Source organism: Vicia villosa, unplaced genomic scaffold (assembly GCF_029867415.1).
Source record: "Vicia villosa cultivar HV-30 ecotype Madison, WI unplaced genomic scaffold, Vvil1.0 ctg.000353F_1_1, whole genome shotgun sequence".
Taxonomy (NCBI): Eukaryota; Viridiplantae; Streptophyta; class Magnoliopsida; order Fabales; family Fabaceae; genus Vicia; species Vicia villosa.
This window is the reverse complement of record NW_026705160.1, coordinates 67,507-86,710: the sequence shown is the minus strand read 5'-3', so window position 1 is coordinate 86,710 and position 19,204 is coordinate 67,507. Positions and strand designations below refer to the sequence as shown.

At 33.3% G+C, this 19,204-nt stretch overlaps 2 protein-coding genes and 1 pseudogene across 2 annotated transcripts; 2 read left to right on the top strand and 1 right to left on the bottom strand.

Annotated features, from left to right (window-relative positions):
• The first annotated feature begins 395 nt into the window (after nt 1-395).
• On the top strand, nt 396-1,196 carry LOC131627278 (F-box protein SKIP1-like). The gene is made up of 2 exons (XM_058898117.1): nt 396-493; nt 809-1,196. Exons 1-2 carry the CDS (start codon nt 396-398, stop codon nt 1,194-1,196), a joined length of 486 nt encoding a protein of 161 aa, XP_058754100.1.
• A 386-nt stretch (nt 1,197-1,582) lies between these two features.
• On the bottom strand, nt 1,583-4,317 carry LOC131627263 (cysteine-rich receptor-like protein kinase 10). Its single transcript, XM_058898099.1, has 7 exons — nt 3,446-4,317; nt 3,219-3,362; nt 3,008-3,129; nt 2,714-2,924; nt 2,387-2,624; nt 2,150-2,300; nt 1,583-2,047 (listed from the first exon to the last, which is right to left on the bottom strand). Exons 1-7 carry the CDS (start codon nt 4,230-4,232, stop codon nt 1,721-1,723), a joined length of 1,980 nt encoding a protein of 659 aa, XP_058754082.1. The 5' UTR covers nt 4,233-4,317; the 3' UTR covers nt 1,583-1,720.
• Nucleotides 4,318-15,385: 11,068 nt separating this feature from the next.
• On the top strand, nt 15,386-16,189 carry LOC131627277 (acyl-CoA--sterol O-acyltransferase 1-like; annotated as a pseudogene).
• The last annotated feature ends 3,015 nt before the right edge of the window (nt 16,190-19,204 follow it).

The window sequence follows — 19,204 nt, the reverse complement described above, 5'->3', positions numbered from 1 at the left end:
ATTTCTTTTTGATAAAATATACTGTTGATATACATAATTTTAGTAACTTCTATGGATTGATCTAGCGATTGGGGCTTGAGCCTTAAGAGTATGCTCCTCTCAGATCTTAAATTCGAATCTCTCTAGATGCAAATAATTTATGTGTTGGGTCAGTCAAGTCAACGAGACTCCCGCAAATGGATATCAAGATTTCAAAAAAAAAACATAACTATTTTAGTTTGCAGTTACATCTGATGTCATATACAACTATCAATAAAGTTAATTTAACGAGATTAATTTAATTAAAATAAATGTCATAAAATTTTGAATAAAATTAATTTTAAAAGCTCACGATCTAATTTAACTTTTAAGAAGCATTTGCAAGTTACCGAACTTGAAAGTGTTAATTAAATAACATGGAAGAAAGCAATGCCGAGTGGGCTGAGTTAACTCGGGACTGTCTCGTTAACATTCTGTCACGACTCAGCGCAAGGGATCAATGGCTTGGTGCAATGTTGGTTTGCAAGTCATGGTTCAGCGCCTTCAAGGAACCCTCTCTTCACTCTGTATTCAACCTCGAACCCTACTTTGACTTGTCGCGCAAGTTCCCTCTCTTATCGACCCGCAAATTCAAGTCTAAGTCGACTCCATGCTTCGATCTGTTGTTCAATCGACTCACATCTTCCTCACCCAGATTTGTATTCGGCATTGTTCTGATCGCTCTCTTGATCTTGTTGCCCAAAGGTACAAAATTTCTTCCAAATTTTAATACACATCTGTAGTGCTAGTTATGATTTTAATAACATGATTGAACTGCATTTCAATACAGATGTCCAAATCTTGAGGTGCTATCAATCAGAAATTGCTATGTTAGTGATGATTGTATCTCTAAGATTTCTCTTGGGTGTCCAAATTTAAGGGAATTGGACATCAGCAATTGCTCTGAAATAACCCATGAGTCATTTGTGCTGCTTGGAAGGAATTGCTTCAACCTCAAGGTTCTGAAGAGAAACATGAGGAATAAGTATCGGTTTCATCCATCCCAACACAATGAGGTTGTTCCCAACAATTTTCTAATTGCTCGTATGCAAGAAGCCGATTCTGAAGCTGCTGCCGTTGCTAATTCTTTGCCACATCTTGAGTGGTTAGAGATTAGTTTCTTAGGACTTACAGCTAAAGGACTCAAATCAATATGTCAGGGGTGTCCTAAGTCCTAACCTCGAGATCTTGGATTTGTTTGGGTGTTATAACTTAACTATTCGAGACATTAAGAATGCGGTGTCCACTTTACCGAGATTGAGATACTTTTAAATTCCACATTTCTATTTTCTAAGGAAATCCAAGACTATATAATGGGAGATTTCAAGCAGATGTTTTCTGAATGTGACAATTGCTAAGAAGATTGTCCAAGATGTAAACTGTGAGTCCATCATCTCATCTTCTTTCTTCAGCTATATTGCATAATATGTATTTTCGGTAATTACAAAGGTATAACTAGATTCAAATTCTGCTACTCATGTGAGGATTTCCCAGGTGAAAAATCTGTAAGTGCATTTGTCAGCATTCTCTGAACTTTGATAAAAAAAAAAGTGCAGTAAACACAAACTTTCTGTTAACCGCATCGGCTTCAAGGTAATTTGAATCATCGATATTTAAAAATTATTGTGATTCAATTCAAACATGATATATGCAATATACAACACAAAATTTGGAAGTAACAAATTTACATGAATTCTAACTTCTAAGCAGTGGCAGAAAATGCAGAACTTACTGATGTACTTATTTCATTGAATGTTGATATAGAAGTCGAACTAAACCCTTCTCTTACAATCTTTTGCAGTATTCCACTGCGCATAGACTCTGTCAGCTCTCTTGGAAATGGCAACTCCGCGGAAGGGCTAGTGAGATACGAAACAATTGTTGCCATTGTAGGTCTATCGTCAGGTTTCTCTTGAACACATAATAATCCAATTTGAATACACTTGACCAATTCACTATGGTTGCATGATTCTTTTATATCTTGGTCTACTAGTTCTAATGGTGTATGATTCATCCATTGTTTCCAAGCCTGTAATAATTTGTTGAATTCGATATTATAACTATCATCCTCTATATGCTTCTTTTGATATATATAAAATAAATAAATGAATTATTGAAAATCAATACTCACATGGCTCAATAGGTCATCGTCGCTATCTGATAAAAGAGAACGGGCATTCCTTTTGGAACTAATTATCTCCAAAATTATGACTCCAAAACTGAATACGTCTGATTTTTCTGAAAATTGTCCATGCATTGCATATTCTTGAGACATATAGCCACTATAATAACAAAACATCGATTAAATTAATAAAAATTAAACCACTTAGTTCTTGTTGTCAAATGAATATCATGTCCACAAACTTACTATGTTCCAACAATTCTGTTTGTACTTCCCTGATCTTGATCTAGGGCAACCAATCTTGCCATGCCGAAATCAGATATTTTAGGATTCATATTATCATCTAACAATACATTACTAGGTTTGAGATCGCGATGAATAATCTTCAACCTTGAATGGTTGTGTAGATAATGTATGCCATGTGCAATTCCTTCGATGATTTTATAACGTTCAAACCACTGTAGTAATCTAGTCTTGTTACGATCTATCAATACATCACCAAACATTTATTAAAGTGAGTAAAATATCGAACACTATTCTACCAAAATCAATACATTCAAACAGGTGAATTACCAAATAGAAAGTAATCAAGACTTTTGTTGGGCACGTATTCGTAAATGAGCATTTTCTCTTGGTCTTCCAAGCAAAAGCCTACTAAGGTTACCAAATTTCTATGCTGAAGTTTGGCTATTAGTAAAACCTCATTTATGAACTCTACTGCACCTTGTCCTGAACTCAGAGATAGCTTTTTCACAGCTATTTGTCTTCCATCTATAAGAATACCCTGAAATCGTAACCAATTGATTAACTTAGTGAAAATAAAAGTATAAATGCACCATACTTTCACTTCTGTTTATGATGTGTTACCTTGTAAACCTCTCCAAATCCTCCCCTGCCTATTTTATTCTCTGATGAAAATTTCTTTGTGGCTGCTTCAACTGTCGCTAAACTATATTGCAGTGACTCCAACGCCGCACTTTCATCACCAACTGGAAGAATAAATATACATGAATCTTAAAACGTAAGCAAAGCTGTTAAGAAATGGGAGTTGACTTAATTAGCCTTTTTTTTTACTTACAATTTTCTCTCATAAGAGTTTTATATTTCTTCCAAGCTAATCTTCTCATGAGGAAATAGCAGCCTAAACATAACAGAATTGTTGACCCGGTAACAATAACGACAATCAAGACCGTTCTTGTTTTTGACCCAGACTTGTTCTTTCCTACATAGACAATAATTATATTTAATAGTTGAATACAATGTTTAAAAAATTGGACTAGAGATCGAACTAATGAGACGTCTTACCGGAAGGAGGAGGAAGCGAAGATGAATCATCGGTTGTATTGTAAAACTTGTAGGAATCATATCTGATATTACACCACGCTAGAAGAGCTCTAGCACCTTGTTTTCCTTCACAACATGTAAGAAGAGTTCTCGACGCATTTACTAAACACCCCTCACACTCAACCTTCGTCAATCCATTGACACACTGCGCCAACCCATAAACCAAAGAGCTGCTTATGCTTAAGTTGAAGTTATCTTCTCCAGTCGCGAATTGCATTGTTGTCTGAGAATTTGCAGCTTCTGTAGCCAACCTATCCAAGAAACTTAACAACTTTCCATTAAAGCTATCCAATTTCGAGGTAGTGATGTTCTTCCCGTTGTTCAAATTCGCTCTTGGGACGATACTGGTGGGACTAAAATATCGGTTAGTGTAACGCAGCATGCATTCGTCGTACCATATAATCGACTCCGTTTTGTTAGGACAGAGGCGTGTTATATCTGTGGCTGCGGTGGTTACACAATTCTGACACATGGTGGAGTTAACGTCACCGCGGCAGAGGAAAACACCGTTGACAACGTTGGTTGTTCCCAATCCCATGAAGGTTGAGTAGAAATCCGCTCCGCCTAGCGTGGCGTTGGTGACGAGAGAGGAGAGGAGGACATTGAGATTTGATCTGAGTATTGTTTTGTTGTTGGAATCGAAAGTTGTGTTGTTTGGACAGTAAATATCATTGTAAGTTGGAGATAGTGATGTTGATGTTGAAGTTATTGAGGTAAGGCAGACGAAGAGAAAGAGGAGCTGAAACATTTCAGTTAGGATCAGAAAGAGTTGAAGTTATTGAAGTTTGTTATGTTTGTTTGAGCTTTTTGCTTTTGATTGTTTTCTTGTTGATCTAACAGTCTGAACACTCTAATGGACTAGTCAACGAAGTTGAAAATTTTGATACGTCAATGAATTTTACTTTGTTAGGTGAAATCAAATCAAAGAATTTTACATTTGAAGTTTTCAAATTCGGATCAAAATTTTCTTTAGATTTGTGATAAAATAGGTTAATTTAGTCAATCACTTCAATTTATGAATAATATAATACAAATTTGTTGATTTAATTATAATATGAATTAATGATAAGGAATTTAATCAATATTTTTTATCATTTTGTCTCTATCTTTGGATCAAAATTTTCTTTAGATTTATGAATAAAATAGTTTAATTTAGTCGATCAATTAAATTTATGAATAATTTAATATAAATTTGTTGAATTAATTAATTAATTAATTAATTATAATATGAATTAATGATAAGGAATTTAATCAATATTCTTTATCATTTTGTCTCTATCTCTAACATTTTTATATTTTTTTTATTGCATACTAGTTTGTTTTATGAATGGTCATTTCATTTTTCAAGTTAGGTTTGGTGCTATGTTCAAACCCAGTAACTTTGGTGCTATGTTCAAACCCAGCTCCCCGTAACTCTGTTTCTTAATTTCCCAACCAAGCCATTACCCATTCATCCGTATCTATGTAATGTGTGGTGCATTGATAAATAGTGGTTTTTGTAGGAAATCCACCAATATTTATCTTGAATTTCTATCAATATTGATGAACAAAATTGTTACCACTCACGTAATGACGATGAAAATAAGAAAGGATATTAAAAGAAGAAAAAAAATTAGGGTTTCTACAAAGTAACTCTCTGCCTACAAACTATGGAAAACTTTGTTATTCACTTACAACTGCAAATTCTGTGAATATAACTCAATTGAATTGATTATAAAATAATGAGGATTACTCCCTATTTATAGATTTAGGTTAGCTTGCTACCTAAGGCAAAGTCTAAAACTATAAAAGCCCAAATTACCTATTTTGGAACTAAATCAAATCTATTTTAAATCTAAATTAAATCTATCTAGATCTAAAACAAATCTGTGTATAACAAATTGTTTCCATACTTCTAAACAAAATCAAATCTTTTCGACACTCCCTTGTCTCTATCGAACAAACTGCTTAACACAAGGAATTACTTTCAACACACCACCTAATTCATTGTGTTGAAAGTAATTCACTTGAGAGTAATTCATTGTGTTGCATATCATCTTTGATGCATCATCAAGCCGCTATTACTCTTGTAGAATACGATTCCAAGGAAATATGAAATGTTGCCCAGATCTGACATTTCGAATTCCTTGCTGAGATCACCTTTGAAATCTTCGATCTCTTTCTTGCAGCTACCTATTATCAACAAGTCATCGACATAGAGACATAGTATAAGCAATTCATTCTTGCTTCTTCTTACATATACTCCATGTTCAATTGTGCACTTCACAAATTCCTTCTCCCTTAGGAAACCGTCGATCTTTTTATTCCAAGCTCTTGGAGCTTGTTTCAATCCATACAGGGCTTTATGAAGCTTGTACACCTTTCTCTCTTCGCCATGTTCACAATTCCAACTAGTTGTACAACATAGACTTCTTCGTCTAAGGGTCCATTAAGGAATGCGCACTTAACATCCATCTGACATATGTGCCAACTGTTTATTTCTGCTAGACCAACAACCAACCTGATTGTTTCGATCTTAGCAATAGGTGCAAAAACTTCATCGAAGTCGATTCCTTCCTTCTGAAGAAATCCTTCGCCACGAGCCTCACTTTGCGTCGAGTTATTTCCCCTTTCATCTTCACTTTGTATATCCACTTGACATCAATTGCCTTTTTTCCTTGAGGCAATTCGACAAGTGACCAAGTGTTGTTGTCTTTGATGGATTTTAATTCTTCAATCATAGCTTTCACCCACTTTGAATCCTTCAATGCCTCAGTTGCATTGACAGGTTCGACATCTGCGTAGAAATCATAATGTACTAGCTCACCTTCATCATTGACCACATCATCTGATGTAATCACACAATCTTTCTACCTTGCAGGCATGTCTCTTGTTCTCTAAGGTCTTCTTGTACTTGGTTGATCTCTAACCTTCTATTGTCGAAATTCTCTTTCGACTAGAGTTTCTGGTTCTTCGAGTAAGATTCCCACTGAATCTTTCTTGACATTTTCAGTACAATCCCATTAAGATCATCTTAGTTTTCTTATTCACGAGGTCGAACAACTTGTAACCTCTAGTTGAATGATATCCTATTAGGATCATCTGACTCAATTTGTCATCAAGTTTTCTTCTCAACTGATCTGGAACATGTCTATGTGCTATAGATCCAAATACTTTCAAATGACTCAAGCTAGGCTTCACACCAGACCAACATTCTTCTGGAGTAATTCCTTCTTGCTTCTTCGTCGGACATCTGTTCAGAATATATGTTGCGGTCGGCATAGCTTCACCCAAAAACTCTTTAGGTAAATTTTTCCGTTCAACATACTTCTTGCCATATTCATGATGGTTAGATTCTTCCTTTCTACAGTTCCATTCTGCTGTGGAGTGTAGAGTGTCACCACCTCATGCACAATCCCTTCTTTCTCACATAATATGTCGAAGTCTTTCGACACATATTCTCCACCACTATCAGTTCTCATAACCTTGAGCTTTCGCCCACTTTGTCTTTCGACCATCGATTTAAACTTGACAAATACCTTAATTACTTCACTTTTCTTCTTGATCAGGTAAATCTATAGTTTCCGACTGAAATCATCTATGAATGTAACAAAGTATTTGTTACCTCCATTCGAATCCACCTGGATAGGACCACATACATCAGAGTATATAATTTTGAGAATAGCCTTCGAATTACTTCTTGCATCCTTGCTGAAGCTATTCTTGTTCTGCTTCGCCTGCACACATTCCTCACATACCTCGTTTGGAATGTCGATTTCTGGAAGTCCTAAAACCATATTCTTTCTTTTCAAGTCTCTGATGTCTTTGAAGTTGAGATGACCTAGTCGATAGTGCCACATCGATTCATCTCTGCTAGCTGCAGTCGAAAGGCACTTGTGCTCCATCACATTGAGTTCGATCTTGAAGGTTTTATTTTGAGACATAGGAGCCTTCAAGATTAACCTTCCACATGCGTTGACGACTCTCATCATCTTGTCTTCGATCGACACTTTGTAGTTCTTTTCAACCAACTGCCAAATGCTGAGCAAGCTACTTTTCATGCCTGATATGTACAACACATTGGAAATTACTGACCTTTTTCCATCTTTCCTCATAATTAGAACGTCTCCAATACCTTTAGCTACTAGAGTATTGTCATTTGCGAATTTCATCATGTTCTTCATTTAGGGCTTTATGTTGACAAACCAATCTTTCCTTCCAGACATGTGTGATGAGCATCTTGAATTCAAGTACCATTGGTCCTTGAATTTATCTTCATCTTTTGTTGTGACCATCAACATCATCTCTTCTTCTTCTTCTTCTTCTTCTTCTTGTTTTGCAAACTTTGCATCACTTTCTTGATCCTTAATATTTTCTGGACACTTTGTAGAGTAGTGACCATATTTCTAACAATTGAAACACTGAATGTGACTCTTGTCAGGCTTTCAACCACCACCTCTTCCTCTGCCTGCAGCATCACCTCTTTGTTTGCTTTGGTATGAGGATTTTCTCTAATTCGACCAACTTCCTTCTTGCTGACTTCGACCAGTAGAATTGTTGTAGCCACCTTTACCTTTATTTCTATTCCAACTTCCTTTGCCTTTATTTTCGTTTTCCGACTGAGCCTGCAAAGCCACATCACTCTTCGACTTACCTACAACTCTTTCAGCCATTCGTTATTCATGAGATTCAAGCATCCCTTTAAGCTCTTCTTTTGTTAATTTCGACAAATCCTTCGATTCTTCTATGGCTACCACCACGTGGTCGAACTTAGGGATCAAATACCTCAATATCTTTGAAACAACAACTCCTATTGTTAGCGCTTCTCCATATATCTTGATTTGATTAACTAGTTTCATAACCCTGGTGAAGAAATTAGTTATGCTTTTGCTATCTTCCATCTAAAGCAATTCATACTTGAAGTTTCACATCCAACTCAATCAGACCCTTCGAATAATATTGTTGAAAAATTATCCATATAATCTCTAAATCGTCATCGTTCTTGAGCTCAAATAGGGTGAACTTTACTTTTCCTTCGGCGTCAAGCGAAGGTGAACGATAGTCAAGCTTGTGTACCTTCTGATTTTCCGGATATTGCAAGAGAGAGTTCAGTGTCAAAATCAGCTTTGTGAGAACCTAAAACGACATCGGGTAACCACTTATGAAGTAAACAAAAGCAAGGTGAGGGTAGATTTGATTCATTTTTTATTGATGTTGATGAAAATCTATAGAGACCATATTTATAGACTTTTTGGAGCCATAAGGACCCAAGAAATCTTATCTTGCTATCAGTGTATATTTCGGATATGCACTTCCGAAATAAGCCCTGATGCTTTAAATTTTCGAATATGAACTTTCGAAAAGTTGTAGCATTTCCGACCTCAAACCTTTTTTCGCGATGTCCAATGTGTAACGTTCATTGTATACCTGTTTGATATTTGAAACACTTTATGATTTTTTTTCGTTTCACATCGGCAAATATGTTTCTCGGTGCAACTTTGATTATCGGTAATTCTGAAATAGATTCCTTCTCTTCGGGATTTAGCTGACACACAATTGGATGCCCGTGTAACTTGGTGTCTAATGTGTGATTATGAAGTCCACAAACGACACTAAAATTCCATAAACCATCAAACCTACAAGATACACGCAACATAAACGGACACACATTTTCTCGATCCCATGTCATCATGTTTTAACTTCCGAATTTTTGGAAAATATTTCCCACCCCTCTTGCATTTCATCACAACAAATGCTTGCCTTCTACTAGTGCCATTGTCGAACCTTGCTATCACAACACCAAATCCGCGTTTACTAGCTCAATTTGGATCCACTCAAGCAAATGTTGACGAGAAGTGAAAGTCATTTCATTTGTAAATTATTGTCGAACATCTATCGCTACGACAATCGTTTTAACTTTGTCATTCATTTCTTTTGGCTTAGCATCTTCGTTGACCTCCTCTGGAACTTCTACAGTATCTCTGGCAATGATGTCAGGGTGCACCATACCTAACATGTGCGTAAAACATACATTATGTCAAAACTAGTTTTTTCATGTGATAGACATTATTTCGGATATGCACTTTCGAAATAAGTTTGGTGGATTTCGGAAGTGCAAATCCGAAGTGACGCAGGTTTCTTCTCCAACAAATCAGCACCAATTTAGTGAAATGGGAGATGAAATGAGGAGACTTTACATAAAATTGCAGCTTTCTATGCTCTCTTTGTTATGATCGACCACTAGAAACTTAGTTTGGAGACGAAAAATAGATTGAAAATGGTTGAAGTTTTGGAGAGGGTTTTGGTTTTTGAGTGAAAGAAAATGAACGAAATAGTGAAGGTGGGAAAAATGTATAGGAAGAGTTTTTTCGGATATGCATATCATAAATAACTTCTAACATTTTAAATTCAACGTTTAAATAAAAAAAAATTGAAGAAGATATTTTTAAATATACTTATCCAAAAGATATTTTAGGATTTTCAATAATATTTTTCATCCTATATAAATGCACCAATAAATTCCCGAATTGAAAACTAGAAATTCCATCATCGAATGAGGTTTCAAACTAATTACCAAACATATATGCCCTAACAATACTGTATAATTAAGCGGTACACACATGCTAATATTTTTACTTTCAATACTTCAATCATTTTGTTAAAGAAATAATTATTTAATCTTTTGAAGGTTGACAAAATCATTTTGAGGCTGGGAGAATATAATACCGTATCTCAGCCAGCGGTGTCTCAATAAGTATATTCAAACTTAAAATGGAGAAAACAATTAAATATTAACACATACATGTTTTAAAATGGAGACATATAACTAAAAAATATCTTCACCAATTAATTAAATTAGTCAACTTATTAGTTGGCATATATATATATATATATATATATATATATATATATATATATATATATATATATATATATATATATATATATATGGGGACGACTCAAGTGAGAACACTTGGTTATTATGAGAAATGAGAACAATGAATCACTACCATTAAATTTGATTTTAATGGACTAGATTAATTTCTCTTTCTAAGATCTTTAATATTTAATGGACTGGATCTTAGAAAGATAAACCAATCCAGTCCATTAAAATCAAATTTAATGGTCGTGATTTATTGTTCTCATTTCTCATAATAACCAAGTGTTCTCACTTGAGTCGCCCTATATATATATATATATATATATATATATATATATATATATATATATATATATATATATATAGCATATCAAGTCAGATCATTTTATAATGAGAAATGAGAGGAATAAATATCAAGCATTGGATCAAGAGAGAGAAATTAATAGCCACATTAATGTATTAACCTTCTCTCTTGATGAATCCAGTAGTTGATATTTATTTCTCTCATCTCTCATTTTAAAATGTTCTTACTTGATATATATATATATATATATATATATATATATATATATATATATATATATATATATATATATATATATATATATATATATATATATATATATATATATATATATATATATATATAGGGGACGACTCAAGTGAGAACACTTGGTTATTATGAGAAATGAGAACAATGAATCACGACCATTAAATTTGATTTTAATGGACTGGATTGGTTTCTCTTTCTAAGATCAGTCCATTAAATATTAAGGATCTTAGAAAGAGAAATCAATCTAGTCCATTAAAATCAAATTTAATGGTCGTGATTCATTGTTCTCATTTCTCATAATAACCAAGTGTTCTCACTTGAGTCGTCCCCTATATATATATATATATATATATATATATATATATATATATATAAAGCAAAATGAGTTTTTGGGCAATTTTGACAAGTGTCATGCTCACATCAATTCTCATATTTTATAAACTTTCTAAAAAAGGAAATTTTTTATTTTAAAAATAATTACCTTTTTATAAATTATTTACATTTAATTTTTTATTTTATTTATTAATTGAAGGATATGGAGGGATTCTTGATACACGTAAAAAGTAATTACCTTTTTATATGAAATGATATGGGGAAGACAAAAAAATCTATTTTTAATATAATATACTTTTAATTAATATATAAAAACTGATTACCACCATTTTTATAAAATTAGCAATTAAAACTACTTACATTCCTTAAATTAGGGTTAAAATTATTCAAATCTTTTAATATTTTTCTAACCGTTATTAATTTTTTTGACTGCTAACTCTTCTACCAATATTGAATGTATGACATGCTTAGGGCTGTTTTCGGTCCGGTCCGGTCCGGGTATTTGCTATCCCGAGAGCCGGACCGAAATAGTATCGGGTAAATTCGGACCAGACCGAAATAGTGATGGACCAATTTTTTGGATCGAAACCGGACCGTTACTTCGGATATCCGACAAAAGTATCCAATAAATATCCAATATAATATCCATTTTTGGTATCGGATAAAAGAATTACCCATTCCCGGACCGAATAACATTTGGTCGGTCAAATGGACCGGTTCCACCGGTCCGGTTTCCAGTCCGGTTCTCGGATCCTATGGACCAAATACAGCCCTAGGCATGCTTACCACAAATCAAAGCAAATTAAATGGATTACTACTTTTATTCACGTGCAAGGTTAACCAAAAGTCTGGTTGTGTTTTACATTACCTATGCAACATCATTATTAAAGAAAAAAATCCCAAACTCTAAATCTAAATACCCTCTCTTCTCTATGCTCTCCGTCCAAATGCTATCACGACCGTCATCGACGACAACAAAAACCACTGCTACTGCCGGAGACGATGACATGCAGGAGATCGCTTTCGCGAAGATAGGCTGTAAGTGTTCTTGTATTTCGTGTTTCTCATCCGAAACATCGTTGTCATTGTGGGAGCCAATGAAGTTACACTTTCCGAAGAATAAAGAGGAACGGTGGTGGTTCCGTGGAAGGATGAAGGTGCATGCGTGGTCAGAGATCGACCTAGATGGAAAATGTTCATTCGAAGATTAAATAGTAAAAAGATCCATAACGTGAATCTTAAACAAGGTTCTTACTTCTTCATTCTTTTTTTTCTTCTTTTCTTACTCTGCCTCTAAATCAATTTCGAAAAATAACGGTGAATATTTCTGGAATAACTTTGATGCAGGTATGAATTGATTGGATTTCCTACCTTGAAGTTCTTCTCAAAGTGAAACAAAGTCGGTGAATATTATGGATGTGGAATAGACTTAGATGACTTTATGGCTTTTACCAATGAGAAATCTAGAACAAGTTGAGCAATAATACTCTTAACTTCCATGCAAAACCTCATGAAAATGTAGCAAATGGCCATATACAGTCCTCTTCCATGCAGAATGTGGTCTAAACCAGCAAAGAATTGAGGTACGAGTAGTTCTTTAAATGACATATTTATGCGCTATTTTATTCAAAGTAGTGAATGCAGCTCTTGATTGAACTAATTGTGTCATGCTTATTGGTGAAAGTGTTGTTGAATCTAATGTTGAACTTGCTGTAAAAATCATGGCTTGCATTTGTCTTGCATCATTTGTACAAACAACCAACAAGGCTAGACAAAAACTCATTATCATGCTGACACAAGGTGGGAGCACAGTCAAGTTAGTTGCTTCTATCATAAATATCTGCATTGTGAAGTTATAGTGTATTATTTATCAGCCTTAAATGTAGGAAGGGCTATGTTATGTTCCAACTTTTATGCTTTAATTAAATTAAATTGTGTTTTCTGTAACCATTGGGTATTTGATGAACTAAACTTTACATTGCTTTGGCGAATAACTTGGTTTTGGAAGTTGTCCTTTATAAAATTACTTTATGCGAAGTTTATTCGTATGATTAGTTATACGTTTGTTTAAATATCTATACGGGCTTAGATATTGTACACTGCGAAGAATCATGGTTTAAGAAATGTCATAAAAGAATTTGTCTCCAAACTGCATCCGGACGGAATCAAGAAACATTGTAAAATTATTGCATAGCTAGCAATGAACATGCCATGTTAATAGAGAGAATTTACTTTGGGATATTGGCATATCAATAACAGAACAAGTTTAGTAATGAACTAATGCTATAACTATGTTTGTAAGAATTTGAATACCTATGATTGTCAGAATTTAGTTTTAAATATGTTTGTCTTTTGTTATCCTAGCTATGTATTACTTCTGATTTTTTTGGATCATCAACATGTTTACTAACTAATATTTCTTCAAGCCTCCCATGATTTATATGGTCACTGACAGGTAATTAAATTAAACACTTGCATCCAATTGATATAGTCTTAGTTACTTCACATGTATTAGGTTCAAAACTTCACCTGATATAGTTTTTATATGTTGAATTCATTCTTTATGTCATAACAATACAAATTTATAGGCTACTTAATGGATACTTTGGAAAAGTAGATTTTGGGAAAGTAGATATTAGTAGTAAATTGTTTGAAGAACTACTGCTTGGCGCGATTACTATGTTTATGCCCCTTTTACTTCAAATACCTTTATTTAGTTCTTATATGCAACATGATTTTAATTTTACTTATATTATTTAAGTCATTTTTATATGAATATATTAAATATAAATTATTTTACATTCAATTTTAATTTTCTTCGTCGTTAATCAACTAAAAGTCTTGGCACATTTTTATATGATGAACAATTTTTTAAAAAAAAATTAATGAAAATCCTTTCATATTTTTCTTAATAATAATTTTTTAAAATAAATTGGTAATAATCACTTTTTTATTAATTATTAGAACAATATATTATTTTCTTAATCATTTCACGTCTGTTAATTTTATTTAACCGAAAATAAACATTATTTTTATATGAGTGAAGACTCATTTTGGTCCCTTACAAAAATTATATAACTCAAATTAATCCCTACATAAAAAAGAATCTGATTTAATCTCTTACAAAATTTAATTGGATCATATTAGTTCTTTCGTATATATTTTTTAAAATCGGTTTTTTTCTACTTTTAAACCGTGACTGAACTGTCACGTTGGACCCTAACATAAAAATGGATTCAATTTAATCTCTTACGAAATTTAGTTGATCATTATAGAGGAGGGTTATATTGACTCCAAGAGTAAGTTATAATAACTTACTCCATATCTTGATCATTAATTATTTTCAATCTAATGGTTAAAAATAATAAGGAATAGTTTTTTCTTTCCACATTTAATAACTTATTATTTTTAACCATTAGATTAAAAATAATTAATGGTCAAGATGTGGTGTAAGTTATTATAACTTACTCTTGGAGTCAATATAACCCTCCTCTATATAATAACTTACTCCACATCTTGACCATCAATTATTTTTAACCATTAGATTGAAAATAATTAATGGTCAAGATATGGAGTAAGTTATTATAACTTACTCTTGGAGTCAATATAACCCTCCTATATATATATATATATATATATATATATATATATATATATATATATATATATATATATATATATATATATATATATATATATATGAGGAGGGTTATATTGACTCCAAGAGTAAGTGTTCAACACTTACTCCAAATCATAACCATCGATTATCATTAATCCAACGGTTTTAATTAAAATTTTATATAAAAAATTATTTCCAAAAATAATTAGATTAAATGATCCATTAAAACCGTTAGATTAATGAAAATCAATAGTTATGATTTGGAGTAAGTGTTGAACACTTGCTCTTGGAGTCAATATAACCCTCCTTCTATCATTTTGTATGAGAGAAAAAAAAGATTCACCCATAATCTCCACCATTTATTTTAAAATTCAATGGTTCAGATTCATTCTCACATTGTCATATAAATATATCATTCTCATATGATACGCCCTATATATATATTTTACAAATAACCAACATTTTCCTATATTGAGTATACGATCTTTTTACATGTTTGACACGGAATTGTTAGTCTATATATTATGGGCTAGCTATATGGTGAAGATAATGACAAATATAATGAAAATGATAGAAGGAGAAATCAACAACTTCATCATGGTATGGATTGTAGCAATACTATTATTTTGCTATAGCTATTCGATAGGGAGGTTGAATATTCCTATAGGCATATTAAGACTTGTAGCCCTATTTTCATCCATACTACTCCTCCTCCCTTTAAGACTAACCTCCATCAATTTAGTAGGTTTATCTTTTTTTTCTCCAATGATCCCCTTTCATCAGATCATCCTCTATCTCTCCTTCACTTTATCCTCCTAGCATCTTTTCCAATCAAATTTCTACACAAATTACAATCAATTCAAAATCAGTTGGCGTAAGTTAACATACATTGTCATTTTCTTAGCCATTTCTTAAAATTCTCATCCAATTTTTACAACTTTGTTGTTTACTATTAATGTCTACATTGGATTAGAAACCCTCTCTGTACTATTTACCGCAGTCATTCGCAAACTTGTTAATGTAGAGTTAGAGCAACCTTTCGATAAACCACATCTTAGCACCTCGGCGCAAGACTTTTGGGGATGAAGATGGAACATTATGGTCACGCGTATCTTACATTCTACGATATATGAACCATTGATGATAAATATTGTTCCTTCATTGTTTTTATCAATTAACAAGTTGAAGCATAATGGTGAACAACCTGGAGCTCTAGTTGCTAAGCTTATCGGCCATTCACTAGTGTATTATATGTTATGCTTAGTGCGACATTTGCACGGGGTATTGAACATTACTCAGTTCCACAAAATCAACGGGCATTGGTTATTGGGATGCATTTAGAGTTCCTTGCAAGCATCCTGAAGAAAAATAACTTACTGTTTACACGATATCAAGTACATGAGACTAATTGAGTTTTCAATCGCCAAGACTGGGAAACTATTACTAAAAAACTACTGAGTATGATTGCACAAAACACTAACCTAGTATTTATTCACATTATTTTGTTTTAATGTCATAATTATTGGTTTGCGGATCCACAACCGAACGAAATTCAAGTGATGACAACATTTATAAAGGATTGGGAGGGAAAGATTTTATCTGCAACTTCGTAGCTATTGTGTTCCGAAGTTTTCTAAATAGTACTAATGTTTGCCTCAAACAACGTGCAGCTGTAAGATTTCATTTAATAATTAGACAAACTTGACATTCGCTGTATAATAAAATCACTATTGTTCAAGAAAAAACCCAAGAAATGGAATAACAATATCGACTAAGTGGTACCATAACATCCATTCTAGAAACAAGGCTGTAAAACTACAGTTTTCTTCGTTTAAGAAGCTCCTACTTTGAAGAAGATCACTCTGCATTGTTCTTGACGAAGTTAAAAAGGATATGAGTTTTGTGGTTTGTTTACCAAAACCTGTTTATCAGTGAGAAGATTGTTATAAGCTAGTTTGTTCTCATCTAGATTATCTATAATTAAGATTTTATGAGTTAATACATCACCTAGTTTTTCCAGTCAAATCATAGGGTCTTCAATATTATAATTATATCAGTCTTGAGAAAAGTATGATTGTGATAGTATCTATTCTCAGAATCTATAACCCGAACACGTCAAACGTGATATAAAATGCCTTTGTTACTAACCAATGTTTGATGTTTAATTCAGGAACTTTATAAAAGTTCATTGGTTTTCATAGACAGGTTATTTGGCTAGCTATCAGAAGATCATCTGGTATAAAACAATATGGCATCAGAAGATCCAAGGAGTTATCGTCAGTAGAAGAAATCAAGATGTTGGCGTCAGAAGACGCGATCAAGATCAAGATTCATAGAGAAAGCCCTAATGAGCTAAGCATCTCAATGAAAAGTATTTTTTAGAAGTTGTGAACTTTCTAAAACGAATCTTGCTCAAATATTATTTGAACTCTTATATTCTAAATCTCTTCAAAGAAGTTATTTCTTCTCTGAAACTGTGATGTGTTCAGAAGTTATAAGCTTTTTGAGAAAATAGGTTGTTAACCTATGCTCTTATACTATGCATGTTTGCTCTGATTCAACACATATGTGCTATGTTACAAAGTATGTTTTAGAAGTTGTGAATTGTTTGAAAATATGGTTAAATCAAGCTTTCATACCTCTCACTGTTCAGAAGTCGTGGACTGTCCGAAAGTAAGGTAATCATGTGTTGATAACACCTATTGTTCTGAAGTTATGAACTTTCTGAAAGTGTGATGATTTGACTCTAACGCTTCAGAAGTTGAGAACTTTTTGGAAGCATGTCAAGGGTAATATACGCATTTTGTTCGGAAGCTGAGAACTATCTAAAAAATGTCAACGTGTGCTCTGGCAATGTTTGTTCTGTTTTATGAAGTCGTTGTTTAGAAGTCGCAAACTGTCTGAAAGTTTTTGTAACCAAGGTTCTGAAAGACCGAACTCTAATACTTCAGAAGTTGAAAATTTTCAGGAAATGTAGTAAGTCTGCTCTCTTTCTGGTATCAATTAAGAGGTTGTGAACCTTCTGAAAACATGGTCAGAAGACATGTTTTAAATACATGGACTAAAAGACATGGTCTAAAGATGTGATGTAAGACATGGTCAGAAGACATATTCTAAGATAAGGTCAAAAGACATGATCTACGACATGGTCTAAGACATGATCTGTCAAGCAATAGTTCAGGTACCAAACCTTCTGATGATATGATGCTTAGCACCTTCTGGTGTGTGATCAAGCTTCTGGAGAAACAGTGTTATAGTTCTGATGTTTGATGCTAAGCATCAAGACCGTTTCTAAAAAGGTTTTGATACTCATAGTGTTTTGATTGTACGCCATGTTCTGAGATGAAGACCAAGCATCTCTAGCCAAACTCTAATGAGACATCAATAGGGAAGTATTCCTTCTATATATTTCTTTCTGTACTTTAAAATTTATTCTGTAAGTCTTGGACAGAGGGAGAGACTCTGAACAAACATAAATGAATTTTAAAGTATTAACAGATTCAGGGGGAGCTGGTTAGCTTTTCTGATTTTGAGTTTTAATGGTGATTATCCAGTATAAACTGTTCTATAAAAATACATGGTTTTGTCATCATCAAAAAGGGGAGATTGTAAGAACAAAATTGGTTATGCATCTGGCCTTAAGTTTTCATGATAACTTTACATGTTATCTTAAAAACAATTGTATACATTAACACTTTCTTTCTAGTGTGTGACTTTTTCCTTGCAAGTTCTATCTCTGGTAAGAAGGCGTGTGACGTCATTAGGTTCTGAACTCAACACTTTGGAAGAATACTTGTGTTGTGTTACAATGGAAGTCAAGATTCTGGAGTGCTACTTCTGCAACGGTTCTAAGGAACGTTAGTATAAGAGCTTCTGATCGTGACTTTTGCAAGAAATCTTTGAAGGCCTTCTAAATTTTTTCTTCTGTGTCCCATGTTCTGAAGATGATGAAGACGAGGTTCTACTAAACAAGTTCTGAAGATCTGAAGACATCTCTATTGAAGACCAAGTGCTGAAGACTCTGAAGACAAGGTTCTGCCGAATGTGTTCGGAAGACTCATCCCCTCCTCATTTATCTTTTCTGTTGGGTCACATGTTCAACAAGTGGTATCATAGTCTAACTCTTGTTTAAGGACTAATCGTCTCAGGAGGACGATGACTTCCAGCACACTCTTAAATAAGATATTGAACCGATCTCTTCAAGATCACAAACATTCAGTAAACCTCACCCATCTTCATTGCTTATGGCTCTCATTAGTCATAAATACATGTAATTCATATCTATTCATATTATTATATATTACATGTATTATTTTATTTTCACAATGATCAATCAAATCAATAAAAAACTTATTT